The 17,735-nt window shown below is 44.2% G+C and overlaps 1 protein-coding gene across 1 annotated transcript in view; it reads right to left on the reverse strand.

The window, feature by feature from the left end:
* ipo11 (importin 11) overlaps positions 1-17,735 on the reverse strand; it is a 75,089-nt gene that overhangs the window by 45,539 nt on the left and 11,815 nt on the right. Inside the window, exons 6-13 of the mRNA XM_062454535.1 lie at positions 13,282-13,420; positions 11,407-11,465; positions 4,416-4,464; positions 3,295-3,365; positions 2,716-2,908; positions 1,980-2,132; positions 1,316-1,359; positions 20-110 (exon numbers count right to left, since the gene is read on the reverse strand). Coding sequence (XP_062310519.1) covers positions 20-110; positions 1,316-1,359; positions 1,980-2,132; positions 2,716-2,908; positions 3,295-3,365; positions 4,416-4,464; positions 11,407-11,465; positions 13,282-13,420 — 799 coding nt within the window. The remainder of the gene's footprint in view (positions 1-19; positions 111-1,315; positions 1,360-1,979; positions 2,133-2,715; positions 2,909-3,294; positions 3,366-4,415; positions 4,465-11,406; positions 11,466-13,281; positions 13,421-17,735) is intronic.

Genomic DNA, 17,735 nt, shown 5'->3' on the forward strand with positions numbered 1-17,735 from the left:
TGTGTGTCTAATGACCGACCTTGTAGGTTCTGCACCATCTCCAGCAAAACAGGGGTCAGCGTCTGGCTGTAGTTGTGGAAGATGTCCAGGAACAACACTTCGGTGCACGGCTGGCGAGAAACAAAAGCACGAGTACGTCACATCAACAAAGGGTCGACCGTTTCTCCAGCCCGGTCCCCCGACACCAAATCAACACGCTACAGGAACGGCCGGGCCGAGCAGGGCGGAGGACAGTGCACGTGGGCCTGTGCGCGTGTATGCGCTTGTGTGCGTGCGGCTGAAGCAGGGACACGGGGTTTAGAAAGGCAACAGGCGTCGTTACGAAGCCTGGTGCTGGTTGTCTGGCTTCATTAAATCAGGCAAAATAGGCCTGGTGGGTCTCTGACCTGGAGGGAGTACGGCCACTTCACACCCAACAACACACAGGGGGACGGCATCGTCCATAATCAGATGCCAATATGGGTGAAACGAAAAGGCCACCAGGACAGGCAGAATGACAATCAACAGAAGACAAATGCGCACACACACACACACAGAGAGAGAGATAGGGGGGAGATAAAGATAAAAAAAAGGGAGGAACACATTGAAATAGAGAGAGAGAAACGGGGAGTCTGTTTCACTCCCATCAGATCCATGTTATTTGTCCATAGGGGTTCAGGGAGTGTGAACGAGCGCTTTCAGGACAAACAATCCACGAACAAAATGCCTACAAACGAGTTTTGCGCAACCTGATTACGGTTTAGGCAGCCTGACGACAGTACACAATTCCAATCCCTTTCAACGAAGAGGACATCACTTTATGGTGTTAGAATACTGTTCTCTTTTCGCAAGGGGGATACTAGTGCCCTGGATGGCAGCTGCCAAACATCTTACCAAAACGCTAACAATCATTTAGAGGAAATATCCTCAAGCTATCTACGGTGGCCAGCTATCGCATGCAGCCGGTGGATTTATCCTTAAGACAGTTTCTCAGCTATTATAGTAAAAGAAGCTGTTTCACAGGTTCAGTGTCGTTTCCTCTGCCTCCAGGGAACAGTGAGAGCGGTTCCTCTTGGAGACAGTTAAATTTATCGGGTTGTTTTCTCGCCCCAACTTCGGCGGAACGGCTGTCGCGCTGTGTGCGGTTGCTGTTGTAAACAGACTGACGCGGGAGAGGCAATGGTGCGTGCGAGTTTCAACTGAGAGCATAGATCACCGAGCTCTGTTTGACTCTCACTCGCACAGAGTGAGAGTCTTTGTGTGTGCGCGCCTGTGTGGGATAGAGCAAGCGAGCGAGAACTATTTTAAAAAGAGAGAACAACAAAAGTTAACTCACCCTCAGACTGTACTTCCAAGAGTCCCCCCCCGTCTCTTCAACAGCTTTGAAAAAAGTACAGAAAAGGCAGAGAAGGCCATAAAAAAAAAAGAGAGAATAAACTTAGACAACACATTCGTCAAAGTAGCTGCACTTGTGAGAGGATAGCAATTCATTTAAAAACGCATTACCGAATGCTCAAGCTTTTGTCTCCCCACATTACAATTCAATGAGAGAACCACACAGGAATGTAACAAGTCACAGCCATGAAGTCGTTCTGGAGATTCGCACAACCAATAACCAGCGAGCTCCCAGCAGAATCTCAGATGATTTCAAAGCAAACACAGGCAAACACACACACACACCAATGCACTTAAAGCTTCAAGATGACACACTGCTCTGTTCCGAATAGAGAACATAGGCACCGCACTCCAAATATGACCCATTTGTGTCCCGTTACTTAGGAGTGATCCGGTGCGGAGCGGGGAGCCCACCACGGTCAAAGGCTTGGTGACCAGGGGTAAGAATTCACCCTGGGTAACTAAATGGAACCTACTAAATGGATCTTAACAGACTCTGCGAAGGAATGAATGTGTGTGGTATTTGTATAAGTGTGCACGTATGTGTGTGTTGCGGGGGCGTGTATGTACACGTGTGTGTGTGTGTGCGTGTTTCCCGAGCGTACCGAAGCTCTCCGGGTCCTCCTCCCACATGGTCACTTCCTCCTTGGTCAGCAGGAAGTAGTGGGAGACCAGGCGGCGTCCGATTTCGGTCAGGGTGGCGTGTGTAAAGAACGCCGTCTTGATCTTGTGAGCCTCGAGACTTTCTGCTTTACTGTCTGACACGCAGATCGACAGGACACACAGATCGTCAGAGAGAGAGAGAGAGAGAGAGAGAGAGAGAGAGAGATCTATCAAACAGTGAGATGGCTGTTGTGTACTTTGTTTCAGACAGTTGTCAATTTCAGTGCTACTTTCATAAGTGAGGAGAGAGCGAAACAAAAAGAGCGAGAGAGCGAGAGAGAGAGAGAGAGAGAGAGGAATATACAGCGTCCCGAAAGGCTGGCTTGATGAACAAAGATTCCATCGGGCACATTTAACAAGAAACCACAGGCCTCTGAGGGCCGTGATCAAACTGTGTGCGCGTGCGCGTTCGGAGGACAATTCAGACGAAAGCCTCCCATGGGAAAACTGTGACTGCGTCAAATAAAACCAAACTTTTCACCGTGACTTTCCTAAAGGGATTGTTAGCGACTGCATTCGAGTTCCCTCACTCTCTTCAAGGGTTTTTTTTTCCGTCCCCTCCCTCTCTGTTCCTATTCTACGACGGAATGAATCCTCCATCACGTCCCCTCTTCGACCGTGTCTCTCTCTCTCCCCCCCCCACCCCACCCACCCTACCCCACCCCCACCCCCACGCACCCTCTATGTTCTTGGCCGGCTTGTAGGCGTCGTTCTTCACGATCATCTTCATCAGGTTCATGCATTGGACGGTGAAGCGCTCGAAGGCCACGCCCTCGCCCGCGGGCGTGAACACGTAGCTGACGGCGAACTCCAGCGAGCGCTGGATGAGGGGGATGAACGGGCACGGGTGGCACTCCAGGAAGTCCAGCAGCTACGGCGGAGGGATCGTCGAGAGGGAGAGACAGAGAAAGAAAGAGACTTAGACATTTAAACATGACCAGCCCCAGCAACCATGCCATTGCATCAAGTGACCCTACTCTTCTGTGTCTTCCCATACTACCAACTTGGCCCGCCCAAATAAATAGTTCAAGCGGGCGTGATCTGTTCTGTTCCTGTGTACCCGAGTCCCCCTATAAAGCGACACTGAAAACCCGAGCCTCATACAGAATGCCTGCAGCACCTGGAACAGGCTTGGTAGCCTGGAACACTGGCTAAAAAATATGTTTAACAGTTTCATCCTGGTTACAGAACAGAGCACCCCCCCCCCCCCCCCCCCCCACCATAGGGGAGTGGGGGGCACCTAGCGTCTCGACTTACCACCTTAGTGTAGAGGATGATGGTCTTCTCCAGCTTCTCTCTGCATGAGCTATCTGGACCCAAGTGTCGACCTAGGAAGGGGGGAGGGGGGGGGAATAATATAATACAATGTTAACAGATCCATGAGATGCCTGTGATGGAGCACAGGCAGTTGAGTGCATTAGGGTTTTACAATTAGCATCCATCACCCTCCTGTTCTATATTCACCCCAGCTTTTCTACGGCACCCAAACGCACTTAGAATGAACTCCATTCGACTTATCATCAATTTCTTACACACACCATCTCTCTCACACACACACACACACACACGCGCGTTCAAGTTGTTCTCATAAAGTCTACAAAGTACAAACGAATGGGACTGGGATTTGAATAACGCACTCAGCACATCTCCCTTCAGCTCTAACGTTCGGCTCTAAAAACATTGGCAGATGCTGGGACCAATTAAAACGCCCCCTGGTGTTTATAGTTAGACCCTGGATGCAGTCCAGTGCTGGTTGAATCCCCCCCCCCCCCCCCCCCCATCCATCCCCAAGAGAGAACCGTCAGTCTCACAGGGGTGGATGGCTACTGATTTCCCCTTGATGGAGGAGGGGTCCGGGGTTTTGTTCCTAGACCGACAAATCCAGAGACAAATATGCAAATCGGCAGTAAGACCGACAGGCTGAGAGAGAAAGCCTGTAGATTGTAGGAAGAGACAGGCAGATAATAATAGGGCATTTCAAACTGACAGGTAACCCAGAAGCTGAGAAACAGAAAGGGACAAAAATAGCCTGGCCCTGAAGCAGAGGGCGCCTTATCTACGGCCATGCGGGTCCATCGCTTTTGCTCGCCGGTACATTGGAAGTGTTTGCTATCAACCCCGTCCAAAATACCAAGCGGCCCTATCTCCCCTGACCACCAACACCCCCACAACTCGCTCAGCACTGCTCATTGCCCCAGAGAACGGTAAGACATATTAAGATGATTGCGGCACATGATAGCTATAATGATATTTATGTCCACTGCCTAAGGCTGGGAGATTAATTCCTGGTTGCGGCAACAATGTATCATCAACAGCAGGACGGGGCGTAATCATTGCAGGGCATTAGCAGGAGGAGGAATCGTCGGAGAAATACTTACAGCATTCCAGGAACTGTTTTAACCGCTCAAAGACTGCATTCAGGAAGCCCTGGAGACAGGAGAGAAGTGGAATGGATGTCAGGAAAGAGGACGAGAGTAATTGAATCTGTTTGACATCTTGGTGGTCACATCACTCATGACTGCCTCATCAGTATAAACAGTAGAAGTTGCGCTACTAAGGAAAGGAGTGTGTGTGTGCGTGTGTGTGTGCGTGTGTGCGTGCGTGTGTGCGTGCGTGTGTGGGGGGGGGTAATTAGCAAGTGAGTGATGGAGAGTCCCTGTGTTCAGCCCCTGAGACTCGCACCGAGAACATGTTGGAAGATAAGCACCTTAAGGGAGAGGGGAGCAGAGAAGGAAAGAGGAAAAGGGAGGGAAGTGAGAAGAGAGAAGAGGAGACCATGATGAAGGGTATGGTCAATGAGAGGAAAAGGGTGGGGGGCAAGGAGAGGTGGAAAAAAAATATGAAAAAAAGACTTGCTACGTCTCCGAAGTAACTGGAGTTTGGGAGTTTGAGAGGGGTGAGGAGGGGAACAAGGGAGGTTATCGCGGGAAAAGCGCATTCTGGGGAGAGTTAATGAGTGTCGTCTTGCCTCTGTTAGCTATGCGTGTGTGTATATTTGTGTACAGCTAGAGGTTGGGGGAATTACTGACTCATCACACAGGCACACACACACAGAATTGGCCAGTCAGAAACATGAAGCTGTCACATACAAATCACTCAAACGCTGAAGAATGCCCAAACACCCCCGAAAGCATGGTTCATAACCTTTCCTGAAAAACATGCCCTGTGTGAACCACTGTCACTGGAAGGCATAGCCTTTTAGACTAAATAAGCTATCAATGACACAGGACCCAACAGTAACCTTCATCTAAAATAACCTATAGTATACCATAACTCTTTCAACCTATACCTTCCTGTCCAGACCACATCAACAGGCTTTTTTCTTGAGTTCCCTTCAGATTAGTGTCAGACCAGCAGATACATTCTGAGCGGCAAAGTCTTTCCGTGTATCACCTTTGCAACAAAACTGTCAGACCTGGATTAATCTCAAAATACAGTGAGCAGGAAAGAGCAAGAGAGAAAGAGCAAGAAAGGAAGAGAGGTTTAGAAATTCTCGTAAACTCGAAGGCATTACAAGTTTCCCTTCACTCTCCATCTTGTGCCCGTGTCTGTATCGCCTCTGTGGGAAGGACGACTTCCAAACAAGCGAGCCAAATTATGACCAGGCCCAAGGCTGTTGTGATGGCCACACGGCAAATACTACAACCAGGGAGATTTTAACAACAGGTGCTTGTTGCCATTCAGAGCTGTGGATTCTGACAGCTAAATGCTAGCATACCGTAGCTGGGGTCTCGCAAATCTGCTAGGGGAGACAACTTTGACAGGTTATCTCAGTTCAACTAAAAGCAGGCGGAACTTTGGGGCTGAGATGAATAGTGCTCGCAACATTATGGCTTGGCTAAAATTGACTTGTATTATAGTAATTGATCACATCCAATCACAAAGCCAGAGCATGATTGTTTTTAAAAGTGCTGCATGTGGAGCGCTTGTCTAAATAGATAATAACCTATGCACCGTACACCTAATCCCAAGCAGTCAACCACTTAATTCCCAGCAGATCTAAGGGCTTTTCCACCCAATCATAAATGTCATGACTAATGAATGTGCTCTCATATCTCAGAATCACTCATCTCTGTGGTTCGTCAATTTACATGACATTGTGAGTCACATCTTATCACCTGTTAAACTCCTTTTAACTTCCTTAATGCCCATGGCTAATTGGCTCCAGGTCACCTCCAAGGTTGACAGACACCCCTGGAATGAGACTTGAAAATCATATTTGATAGGATGTTAATGACACTGGGAGTTTGTAATTGTCCAGGCAAGGGCTTTTGAGTGTGACCTTAATTGAACCGTCAGTACACAAAGTATGAATTGCTAGCTAATGTTGCTGCCATTTCTGGCGAAGGAAAACACTGACAATGGCTAAGAAACAATTACCTACATTGTGGCTTTCCCATTGAGTCTAGCCATGGCTTATTTGCCAAGCAGTGAACTGCTTGTTCCAATTGATGGTAACACACTCACGCAACGCAAGCTATCATATCTAAGTATGATTCCAGGAATCTTCGTTTTTCTGTTTTTGTGGCTCAATTATCTCAATATCCGGGCACTATGTGAAGTTTAAAATCATCAAGTGTATTTCTCAGAAGCCAAAGACGTGCAGTGCTGGGAATGACTGTTTCAATGAGCTGATTCAAGTCACACGAGTTGAATGAAAAGCATTGTATGCAAAAATAAGGAGGATATTGATTGGATGAGACTACGGACGATACCGACTGGATAAAAGCGAGAGCCATACATTGCATGGTTAGTGTCTTTACCGTGTCCTTTGGGAAAATGTGTCCAAACTTTTGACTGGTACTGTATACCATAGGTTGGTAAACATGCCTTCAATTGAGTGTACATGCTAGATTTTAAAAGTATGTAGTTTATAAGAGGTAGAGGGGCTGTATGCTAACTTGCAATGTTAGCGTACTTGTGTCGTCTGTAGTAGTTTGTTTCATCCGTAAATAAAACGCTTTGAAAGAAGCTGATTCAAACGTTCAAATGCCAACGTTGTCTTTCAGCACTGCAGGTAGAGATGTTATAGTTCTGGCTCGCGAACAAATAAAGTGGATACTTTATTTTCACTGTAGTTTAGTACATTTTGTTATGTGTATGATGCACAAGTTTACTGATGTGGATGCGCAGTACTCTCTCTAAACTAAAGAACCCCGCCGTCAGTCACACCTTCCTCTTTTACTCTGCCCCGTCCAAACAGTAGCTTGAGGTACTGGCTCGGCTGCCCTCTAGGGAGGTGTTGCCACGGGGGCAGCGGTGATAGTTATAGACTGGGATGCAGATCCAGCACTTGCCCCTGGCGAGGATCTCGATACTACAGGGATTTGATTTCCATTGCTTTTCTAGGCATCATCCAAATGAGTGAAATGAAACTTGCTTGCTTGACAACTTTTCAATTCAGCAACTCACAACTAACGCTGTCAGACCAGTTTACATTAGCTTCTTACATTAGCTACATTAGGGTTTTCTTCATGGTTGAAAATGCTGGATAGCTAACTAATGGCAAGAAAATATAAAGGGGATACTTTTTTTTAAATATAGATCAGTTAATGAATTATTGTGTTGTACTGACGATCCATGTGGTTGAGCAGTAATGTCTCTAAACAAACTGTGAAAAGGTTACACGAGGTCACAAGCTCCAATTAAGTTAACGTCGAATCAACTAACCAACATTTGAATCATCGGCTGCATCTCGGACACGAGCATCACAGGCACTGCACTAGCCTATTGTGTGTCCAAACTTTTGACTGGTACTGTGCGCACGCACGCACACACACAGTAAATATTATATATATATATATATATATATACACATATTTATTTTACGCAGGTTTTGCAGTGTTTACAAAACAAATATATACAGCTTAATATGCGTTTATCTGTAAGACAATATTTGATGAGGTAAAAAAGAATAGGAAGAGACTTAAAATCATATGAAGTGAAAATTATATTGAAAATATGGACTCTACTCTTCAGGTCACAGATGACAACTGGGTCAAGGGACTTATAGATTCAAGCTTTTGTAATGGCATACCCAGTCAGTCAACCATTTACCCAGTCAGTCGACCATTTCCGTGTGAATTTGGATTATTGTGCCGCGAGAAAATTCAATGACTGCCTCCTGGCAAGGATAGACCTAATGTGACATACATCCTATCAAGGTTGCCAGAGCCTTTGGAAGTACCGCAAAGCAGCCCAACTGATGTCACACTTGATCTCCCTACATCAGGCGTCCAACTTTACTAGGGCTCTTTTAGCTGCAAGGAAGAAAATCCTGCCTCAATGGTGCAATATGTTTACATTTACATTTAGTCATTTAGCAGACGCTCTTATCCAGAGCGACTTACAGTAAGTACAGGGACATTCCCCCCTGAGGGCAAGTAGGGTGAAGTGCTCAGCCACCTGACTCCCAATATGTATTGGAAAACCGTTGTCAAATAGTTAAAGCAGTTAATGCCCATGATTTTGGGATGAGATGTTTCAAAATCAGGTGTCTGAATACTGAGCAAGTGTCCACATACTTTTGGCCATTAATTGTTTACGTGCTTGTCCCTCTGCTCAAGGACATGGGATGTCTTTCCACTGCTATGCCGATGACACGCAGCTTTTACATCCAAACTGCCCCGAGCCCCTCTGCTGCCATGTCATGTCTCGCCGCCTGTCTTGGGGAGATAACGGCGTGGATGAGAAACAACTTTCTCCAGTTAAAAAGTTGCAAAGCCGAAGCCCTGCTGTGGAGAGCCCTTCTTGTTGGCGCTCCACAGCAGGTTCAGTCATCCCCCACGACTCATCTCACCTTCGACAGTCAGGTCATACCCCTCTCCTCCACAGTCACTAATCTAGGAGTTGGGTTTGACCCTCACCTGACCTTTGACGACCATATGAAACACCTGTGCAAAACCTCCTTTTATCATCTCAAAAACATCTCCGAACTCCGCCCAACTTTAACCCTGTCAGATGCAGAGAAGCTCGTCCATGCCTTTATCTCCTCAAGACTGGACTACCGTAACTCACTCTTCACTGGGATCACTGGCAAGAACATCCAGAAGCTGCAGTACATTCAAAACAGCGCTGCCAGGATCCTAGTGAGAGTCGGGAAATACGAGCACATAACACCCATTCTACACTCACTACACTGGCTCCCTGTCTCACTCCGTATTGACTACAAAGTCCTACGACTCACCCATAAATGCATAAATGGACATGCACCTCCCTACCTACAAGAACTCATCACTCCCCAAACATCCAACCGCACCCTCAGATCCACAAACAGCTCGCTCCTCCGGGTCCCCAACACCAAGCTCCGCACCATGGGTGACCGGGCTTTTTGCACGGCATCGCCGCGCCTGTGGAACAGATTCCCTGACCACCTAAGGGCAACACAGACACTGGACTCTTTTAAGACTGGCCTAAAAGCCATTTTATTCAGAAAGGAGTTTCTTACTTTTTAAATGTATTTTATTATAGTTTGTTTTTAACTATGTTTTACTATGTACTGTGGCACTCTGAGAGTCAGAATGTAGAGTGCGTTATAAATTAAATACATTATTATTATTATTATTGGTGTTACATATTCTCTCATCGATCTGCAATGTTGAAGGAGGGAGATGAAGCAGAGTAAGGGCCATTCTAGTCTGTAGTTAACTTGTTGGAGGTTTTATAAATCCACAGGCAGATTTGAGAAGCAGACGCTTTCACCTATTAAATATTAACAGTGACCCATTTTTACTATTGATTTACAAGCAAAACACAGGCTAACCAAATTTTTTTTCAACCTGCCAACCATAAAATATGTTTCTTAATTACAGGCAAACAAGGCCCTAATCAATCTTTCATATGACTGGTAAAGCCCCTACATATCAGTCCTTTTATTTCTTTTAGAGAGCATTAAGAGGTAACAGAGGCAATTAATGACTTTGGTGACTCAGAGGACCGACAGACATAAATCACATCATCCAAGGGTCAAAATATACACTGCCGCCTTAAATTTTCCCCTTAAGTATGACACTTTATGCTTAATTTCTCCTTTGCTGAGGGACTTAAGGGTGTTAAGAAATCAATCACGTGAGTGTCTTGACTGAACAAGCAGTTGGTTTTCAGTCTGCAAAAGTGAGGAGACCGACAGCTACAGTAGCGTCTTTATCTAATGTGTTAACATGGGAGTGAGATGCTTTGCAAAAGCAACTTATGGGTGTTTTGTGTAATCAATTTTATTGCAGGGAAACCTTGCATCGGACATTAAGGAAAATCTTAACTCAGTGTTTTGAGAAGGTCCATACTGCAGATTGTTTTTATTTGAAGACCTAAAAAGTACTCAGCGAAGTGATAATAAATTTTGATCTGGGGAACATTTTATGACATTTAGTGATTTAGCAGACACTCTTATCCAGAGCGACTTACAGAAAGTACAGGGACATTCCCCCCGAGGCAAGTAGGGTGAAGTGCCTTGCCCAAAGACACAACGTCATTTTGCAGCCGGAATCAAACCGGCAACCTTCTGATTACTAGCCCGATTCCCTAACCGCTCAGCCACCAGACTGGCCTTTTATGAAACTGAGTAGCTGTGGAGTTACATACTGAAACACAGTGAAATTACTGTGCTCTCTCCCTCTCGCCCTTGACATTTTAAATTTAATGTTTCTGAAAAGAGAACAAGGAGTTCCTTCAAACGACCTGTAATGTTCCCTAATGAAATCCCCACCACATTGAATGTTTAATGGGTGAATTAAAGACTGAGATAGCTGAGCATTTTGTGACATCACAAGAAGCTTTTTGTAGAATTGTCCAATCATGCTGGGATCATCAGGTTTTGCACAAACTTGTGGAGTCCTTGCCAGCTCAAGTACACGCTATCATTAAAGCAAAAGGGGAACCTACCAAGTATTCAAATTCTGAAAACTTCCTCACAAATCACAAATTGATAGGCTGATATTATCATTTGTAATAAAAAGAAATGTATTACATTCGAAACCAATGCAAAATGTAAATGTAAAAAGTATTTGACTAGTGGTCTCAGACTATTGAACCTGGCTGTGTATAAAGAAGATACAGAGGGGATATAGAGGAAAACATGTATAAAAATTTCAGAAGACCCAAATGTATTGTGTGCCAATTATTCCATTACCTCTGAGGCAAGAGAGGGAATAATAACAATGATGACATTGGCTGTACAGCTATATACACTGTCATTCAAAACCATAATGTGATGTATCAAGATATTCCAGGAAGGCCAGCTGGTGGCTTGATGGAAAATATATTTGACCTATATCACTATATGGCTCCAGCAGAGTCAGTAACTGTAAATAACCATACTGTGATGATTGGTGGCCTTCCTGAAATGACTCCATATTGATTCTCAATACTTACCATCACTTCCAAGTTCTGCTGGGGCTCCTGGAAACCATGGACTGTGAGCTTCCGGAGAACTGTCAGGAGGAAGACGTACACAACATGTGCGTTCATCAATTTAGATGTACAGTATCTGTGCATGAGTGGATGATATTTGTGTATACTATTTTCATTGGGCATGGGAATCCCCTACAAATGTATGAATGAACAAATGTGTATGTGGTGTTGTTGACAGGGGCCGAGATAAGTTGATTGTGTACAAAAAAAACACCTATTCCAGAGGATGTGGAAATGGGAGGTCAACATAGATAGCAATAAAACAGGAGGCAAAATTGAAAGACCTAATAACAGGCACTGTACACTTGTGTAACCGTAAGATTTTTTTTTTGATTGTGTGCAAACTCCTTTGTTAGGTTACAATAAAAGCAACTTTAATTCATTCAAATATCCCTCAACTTCAGCTCAGAGCTAGTCAGTAAACCCAGTACCACATAGAAGACCCTGCTCAGTGACAGTTAGTGTTTTGTACTTCGTTTCAAACACTTGCTTTTTCAGAATTGTCTTATTTTCCAGACAGGCTATAACCCTAGACTGATACAGTGCAATTTAACATTATTTGACTCAAGACACTGCGATTCAAAATAATATGATGCTGGACAACTCAATATGGACAAATGGCACTGCTGTTTTACTTTTAGTTCTTTTTTTAGTTCTAAAGCAGAAGTGCAATATGCCGTAACTACTGCCACTAGACGGATGTGCTTTACACTTTCAGCAGGTAGGCTGACTCAGTTGTGATCAGAAAGCAGTGGTGCGGTTTCTATATGAATAATACAAAAATAACCTAGTATTTATGTTAATTGTGCTCCCTGTGTACTTTTTACAGCATATTTAGCTAATTGCATGCGTCCTGTCAAATTGTCTGTCTCTCTTGGCAAATGTGAAGCGTCGCCAAACATTTGATTTGCAGCAATAAGGTGGAACGTGTGGCTCCTTGTCCTCCAAGATATTCTGTCATCTCATATTCTCGAGAATTTGAGAAACCATTTAGAGATAAGGAATCAGTCAATTATTGGTTGCAACCATCTGGTCACAATTCTACATTATAAAGACCTAGGAAGACTAAGAATTATATATAAATACATTGGATTTTACTGATGCAAAGACGTTAGAAACGATGCACCTTGAGTTTATTCCAGATTGTATTCAGTGTACACCTTTTTCAATTAAGCAATCACATTGTGAATTTTTATGGCAGTACACTGGTGTTTTGCTGAATCTTACCATCTTTAATATAAAGTGACTACCTGAATGGCATTAACTTTGGGACCTTATTTTCTGCACTGTTAAATAGTTAATGTTTTTAATCCTCTCGATATTTTGCATATCGAGGGGTAGTTCCTGTAGTCTGTCATACAGCACGAGGGACAGATGAAATCAAGTAGATCCAAGGTCGTAAATCTCACCAGTTCTTAAATAATCGGTTACAGGATTAGGACTCAACACTAGAATAGGCGTCAGTCCTCGGGTCAACAGTAACGTAATGGACCGTTGTTGACCCGTGACCTAAGGATCAGCCCCCGCGCTTCGGCATGCATGTGAACTGCGGATCTATTGCAAAGTTTAACCACAATAGTGTCAAATACAGTACTTCCGCTGTTACTTTAATAATTCCCTAAATCTCTATACAGAGTTGCAGTGAAAAGATAAGACTGCACAGATGCCAATAATACAATTCAAATAAATGAAGAGCAGTTATATTGGTCTCATTTTTTGCGGATGCGAAACATGTTACGATCCGTGAGTCAAAATGATCCGTGAGTAAAAACTGCGGTTCGGATCGAGTTTTGCGCTCCATTGCACCACTAGTCAACAGGTGTTTGGACGGGGCACCTTTCAGTGACAGCAGCGTCCTCTCCAGGGAGCCCAGGGCGGCCGCCTCGTCCCGTGGCGTGGCGTAGACGTGCTGCAGGAAGCAGTCAGTGTGGTGGCTCCACAGCGAGCAGGCGAAGCTGTAGATACCCGACGCCAGCTGTAACAGAGGAGGAACCCCGATCACTGTCGGCACATAATTCACTAACATGCAAAGGGCACACAGACATTTTACATTTACATTTAGCAGATGCTTTTATCAAAAGCGACTTCCAAGAGAGAGCTTTACAAAGTGCATAGGTCACTGATCATAACAACGAGATAGCCACAAAACATTGCGAGTAGCCAAAACATGAAGCACACATTGTGAACAACCAAAGTAAGTGCCAAAGGGAAGAACCATAAGAGCATGTAGTTAAACAAGTTACAATTAAACAACATGAACTGCTATAAGTGCAAGTGTACCTGTGGAAAAAACAAGCAACAATAATAAAAACAATATATCACAGCGAGTACAAACAATTTTAAATCAGTTACCACTAACCACAAGAGCAACAAGTCTCTGAGCAAGAGTCATTGTGATCCTTGAGGAAACTAACATCGGGTCAAGCGAACCATTCCTAAGTACCGTTGTACTCCCAGAACAAGTGCGTCTTGAGCCTTTTCTTGAAGGTGGAGAGACAGTCAGTGTCTCTGATGGAGGTGGGGAGTTGATTCCACCACTGGGGGGCCAGACAGGAGAAGAGCTTGTGTTGGGACCGGGCGGTCTTGTATGGAAGCAAATTGTTACCAAAATTCAAATGAAAATGCATTTCCAGAAATGCATTTGCATTTTAAGAATGTGGCTGCATTATTTGACTCATAAATGAAATTAGTAATCAATCATCCTATTTGCATTTTAATTTTCTTCTTCAAGAGTGCTGAATCTTTCACTTAATTAAAATGAAAAAGAAAGACATTTGAGATTTAATTTTCAAAACATGCCCCAGCAAATAGATACCAAAATTCAATTTGAAATGTAAAATTTGAAAATTAAAATGCATTTCCAGAAATGCATTTTCATTTTAAGAACGTGGCTGCAAAATCGTGACCACAATTCAAATTCAAATGCATTTCCAGAAATGCATTTTCATTTTCAAGAACGTGGCTGCAAAATCGTGACCACAATTCAAATTCAAATGCATTTCCAGAAATGCATTTTCATTTTAAGAACGTGGCTGTAAAATCGTGACCACAATTCAAATTCAAATGCATTTGTAGAAATGCAAAATGAACGAAAAAGCATTCTGAGCGGCGCAGCAGAGTGACGTCAGTAGCCGCTCTTCTTCAGCTCCCTGCTGACCGAGCTACCCATCTTGTTCGGTAGGGGGCGGTGTGCACATCTGCATTGCATTACATTGCAAATGTGCCGGGAAATTGATTGAATTGCCGGGTCTTTAGAGGACGCATCACAGACTGAGCAACTTGATGTCAAACAATGAATAAAACAGTGGCAGAGCTACTATTAATGTGTAAATCTGTGACAGCAGAGTATGCAGCCAAGCTCTCTATGACTTGTTCTACTCGGTCACGGGCATCAGACTCAGATATATTATTAGATTCTACCTGTTCAGCTAATTCTAACAGTGTTTGCACAATTTGAGGGAGCGCCATGGTCTGTGATGCGTCCTCTAAAGCAGCGGTCCCCAACCTTTTTTGCGTCACGGACCGCTTTCATGTAAGACATATTTTCACGGACCGGCAGAACGGACTGGGAGGAAAGATAGGCCCTGGACAGCTGCGCTGCTAATGCATGTACATTCTGGGTTTGATGTGATCCTAGTTAGTGACTTCCACACCTAGTTTAGCTGATTTAAGCGAAAAATAGTTTTTGGAGTTTTATGTAAAATAAACAGCCGTTTTTTCAATTGACCCATCTTTAAGTTTCTTAGCCTGGTTTTCCATCGTTATATTGTTACTAGCTAGCTTTCGATGTGTCAGTCCCACTGTTGTGTGTGACTATAAGCTACGACAGTGACACCCGAAGTGCGTTCCTTATATCCAGTTCAGGCCTATTCCAAAATGTTGTTTGATTGCTGTCACGGCAGAAAATCCCGCTTGATGTTGGAAATGGAAGCAGGGTTTTCAGTGCTTTAGTGGCGATCTCAGGATAGCCTTCATCCAAAACACCGATATAGTTGTTGTCTCAAACAGGCTTCATTGAGTGGTAACTATCACTTGTCATGTGTCAAGAGTAAGAGACGCGCATGATACCGTTCAATAAAGCCCACAAACTTGCTAAAAAATGAGTAAACACACGTCTTTGCAGAGCTTTTTTGCTCAGGGGAAAAGGCCCGCGGAGAAGGAGAGAATCAGGTCATTTTTCAGAATAAAACGTCTTTCAGACTCTGATAATCAATTAAAAGGAAATAATGTTATTAATTCTTTTTTGTGCGGCCCGGTACGAAATGACTCACGGACCGGTGGGCACCGGTTGGGGAACGCTGCTCTAAAGACCCAGCAATTCAATCAATTTCCCGGCACATTTGCAATGTAATGCAATGCAGATGTGCACACCGCCCCCTACCGAACAAGATGGGTAGCTCGGTCAGCAGGGAGCTGAAGAAGAGCGGCTACTGACGTCACTCTGCTGCGCCGCTAAGAATGCTTTTTCGTTCATTTTGCATTTCTGCAAATGCATTTGAATTTGAATTGTGGTCACGATTTTGCAGCCACGTTCTTAAAATGAAAATGCATTTCTGGAAATGCATTTGAATTTGAATTGTGGTCACGATTTTGCAGCCACGTTCTTGAAAATGAAAATGCATTTCTGGAAATGCATTTGAATTTGAATTGTGGTCACGATTTTGCAGCCACGTTCTTAAAATGAAAATGCATTTCTGGAAATGCATTTTAATTTTCAAATTTTACATTTCAAATAGAATTTTGGTATCTATTTGCTGGGGCATGTTTTTAAAATTAAATCTCAAATGTCTATTTCTTTTTCATTTTAATTAAGTGAAAGATTGAGCACTCTTGAAGAAGAAAATTAAAATGCAAATAGGATGATTGATTACTAATTTCATTTATGAGTCAAATAACGCAGCCACATTCTTAAAATGCAAATGCATTTCTGGAAATGCATTAGAATTTTGGTAACGATTTGCTTCCATAGTCTTGAGCGGTGGGACCACCAGGCAGTTGTCTGAAGAAGACCGTAGGTGACGGGTGGGGGTGTAAGGCTGCAGGAGAGACTTGATGTAGACGGGTGCAGTCCCGTTCACTGCTCGGAAGGTCAATACCAGGGTCTTGAATCTGATATGGGCCATGATAGGTAGCCAGTGGAGAGAGATGAGGAGCGGGGTAACATGGGAGCGTCTGGGTAGATTGTAGACCAGGCGGGCCGCTGCGTTCTGAATCCTCTGAAGAGGGCGGGTTGCACATGCTGGGAGACCAGCGAGCAGCGAGTTGCAATAGTCCAACTTGGAGAGGACAAGTGCTTGGACTAGCAGCTGGGTGGAGTGCTCAGACAGGTATCTCCTGATCTTCCGGATGTTGTAGAGGGTGAATCTACACGACCGGGAGACCGCAGCAATGTGGGAAGACATAAACGTCATCGCGTGTGCACTGGACCTATTCGCACACAGTCATGCACGGGAGGAGGGGGATGGAGGACTGAGGGGCGTGTCATTGGGCCAAACCTGTTATCCATTCCCCTCCCCATTACATCTGCCTGGACCCTAATTAACTGAACAGACGCTTTTCTAAATAGCTACAGTCCTTAATGGAGGAACAACTAAACCATTTTTCACACAGTGGAATTTTGGCAGAACATTTGGGGCTTTCACTTAGAAATACAGTTGCCAAAAACCTCTCCATTAGGCGTACATTGTTGCTACGTGAGACCATCACTTAGCTGTAAAATGGCACATTATTTTGAAGAAAAAATAGCCTTAAGTGCTGGACCGTTCTATCCTAAACCTTTATCCATCCAGTGGTGTAGTACAAGGAACATGGACACACTGTACAACCCCTTTTCTTAAATTAGCTTTAAGAGTGTTCCTGCATCTTTGAGTTGCCACTACAGTACACCACAGCCCTGGACAAAAAGGGCACCGTCAAGAGGACAAAGTCAGTCGAAATCAGTCAATTACAACCAGGAAGGATTTTATGTAGCCCTCAGTTATGTTCTTGGGAACTCTACCCATCTAGCCATTCGTCAAACGTCATCTTGGTCCTTTATCAGTTAACACTCCCAACACTCCCTTTTGCCCCAGGCCCTATATGCCAAATCCAGATAGATTGACACGGTAGGGCAGAGTGTGCAAAGTTATGTACGTATTTAAAATAACATTAATCACAAACTCTTACAAATCCTAAAGAGACACCTTGGTCCTCCATCTTTTGAGGCTTCTCCAGTCATCTCGTGTCTGCTTCGAGTCCCTGTTTATCTCGCCGACGACACCTCGACAATTCAAAACAAGGATCTTCCTTCT

The sequence above is a fragment of the Osmerus eperlanus genome, chromosome 28 (assembly GCF_963692335.1).
Source record: "Osmerus eperlanus chromosome 28, fOsmEpe2.1, whole genome shotgun sequence".
NCBI lineage: Eukaryota > Metazoa > Chordata > Actinopteri > Osmeriformes > Osmeridae > Osmerus > Osmerus eperlanus.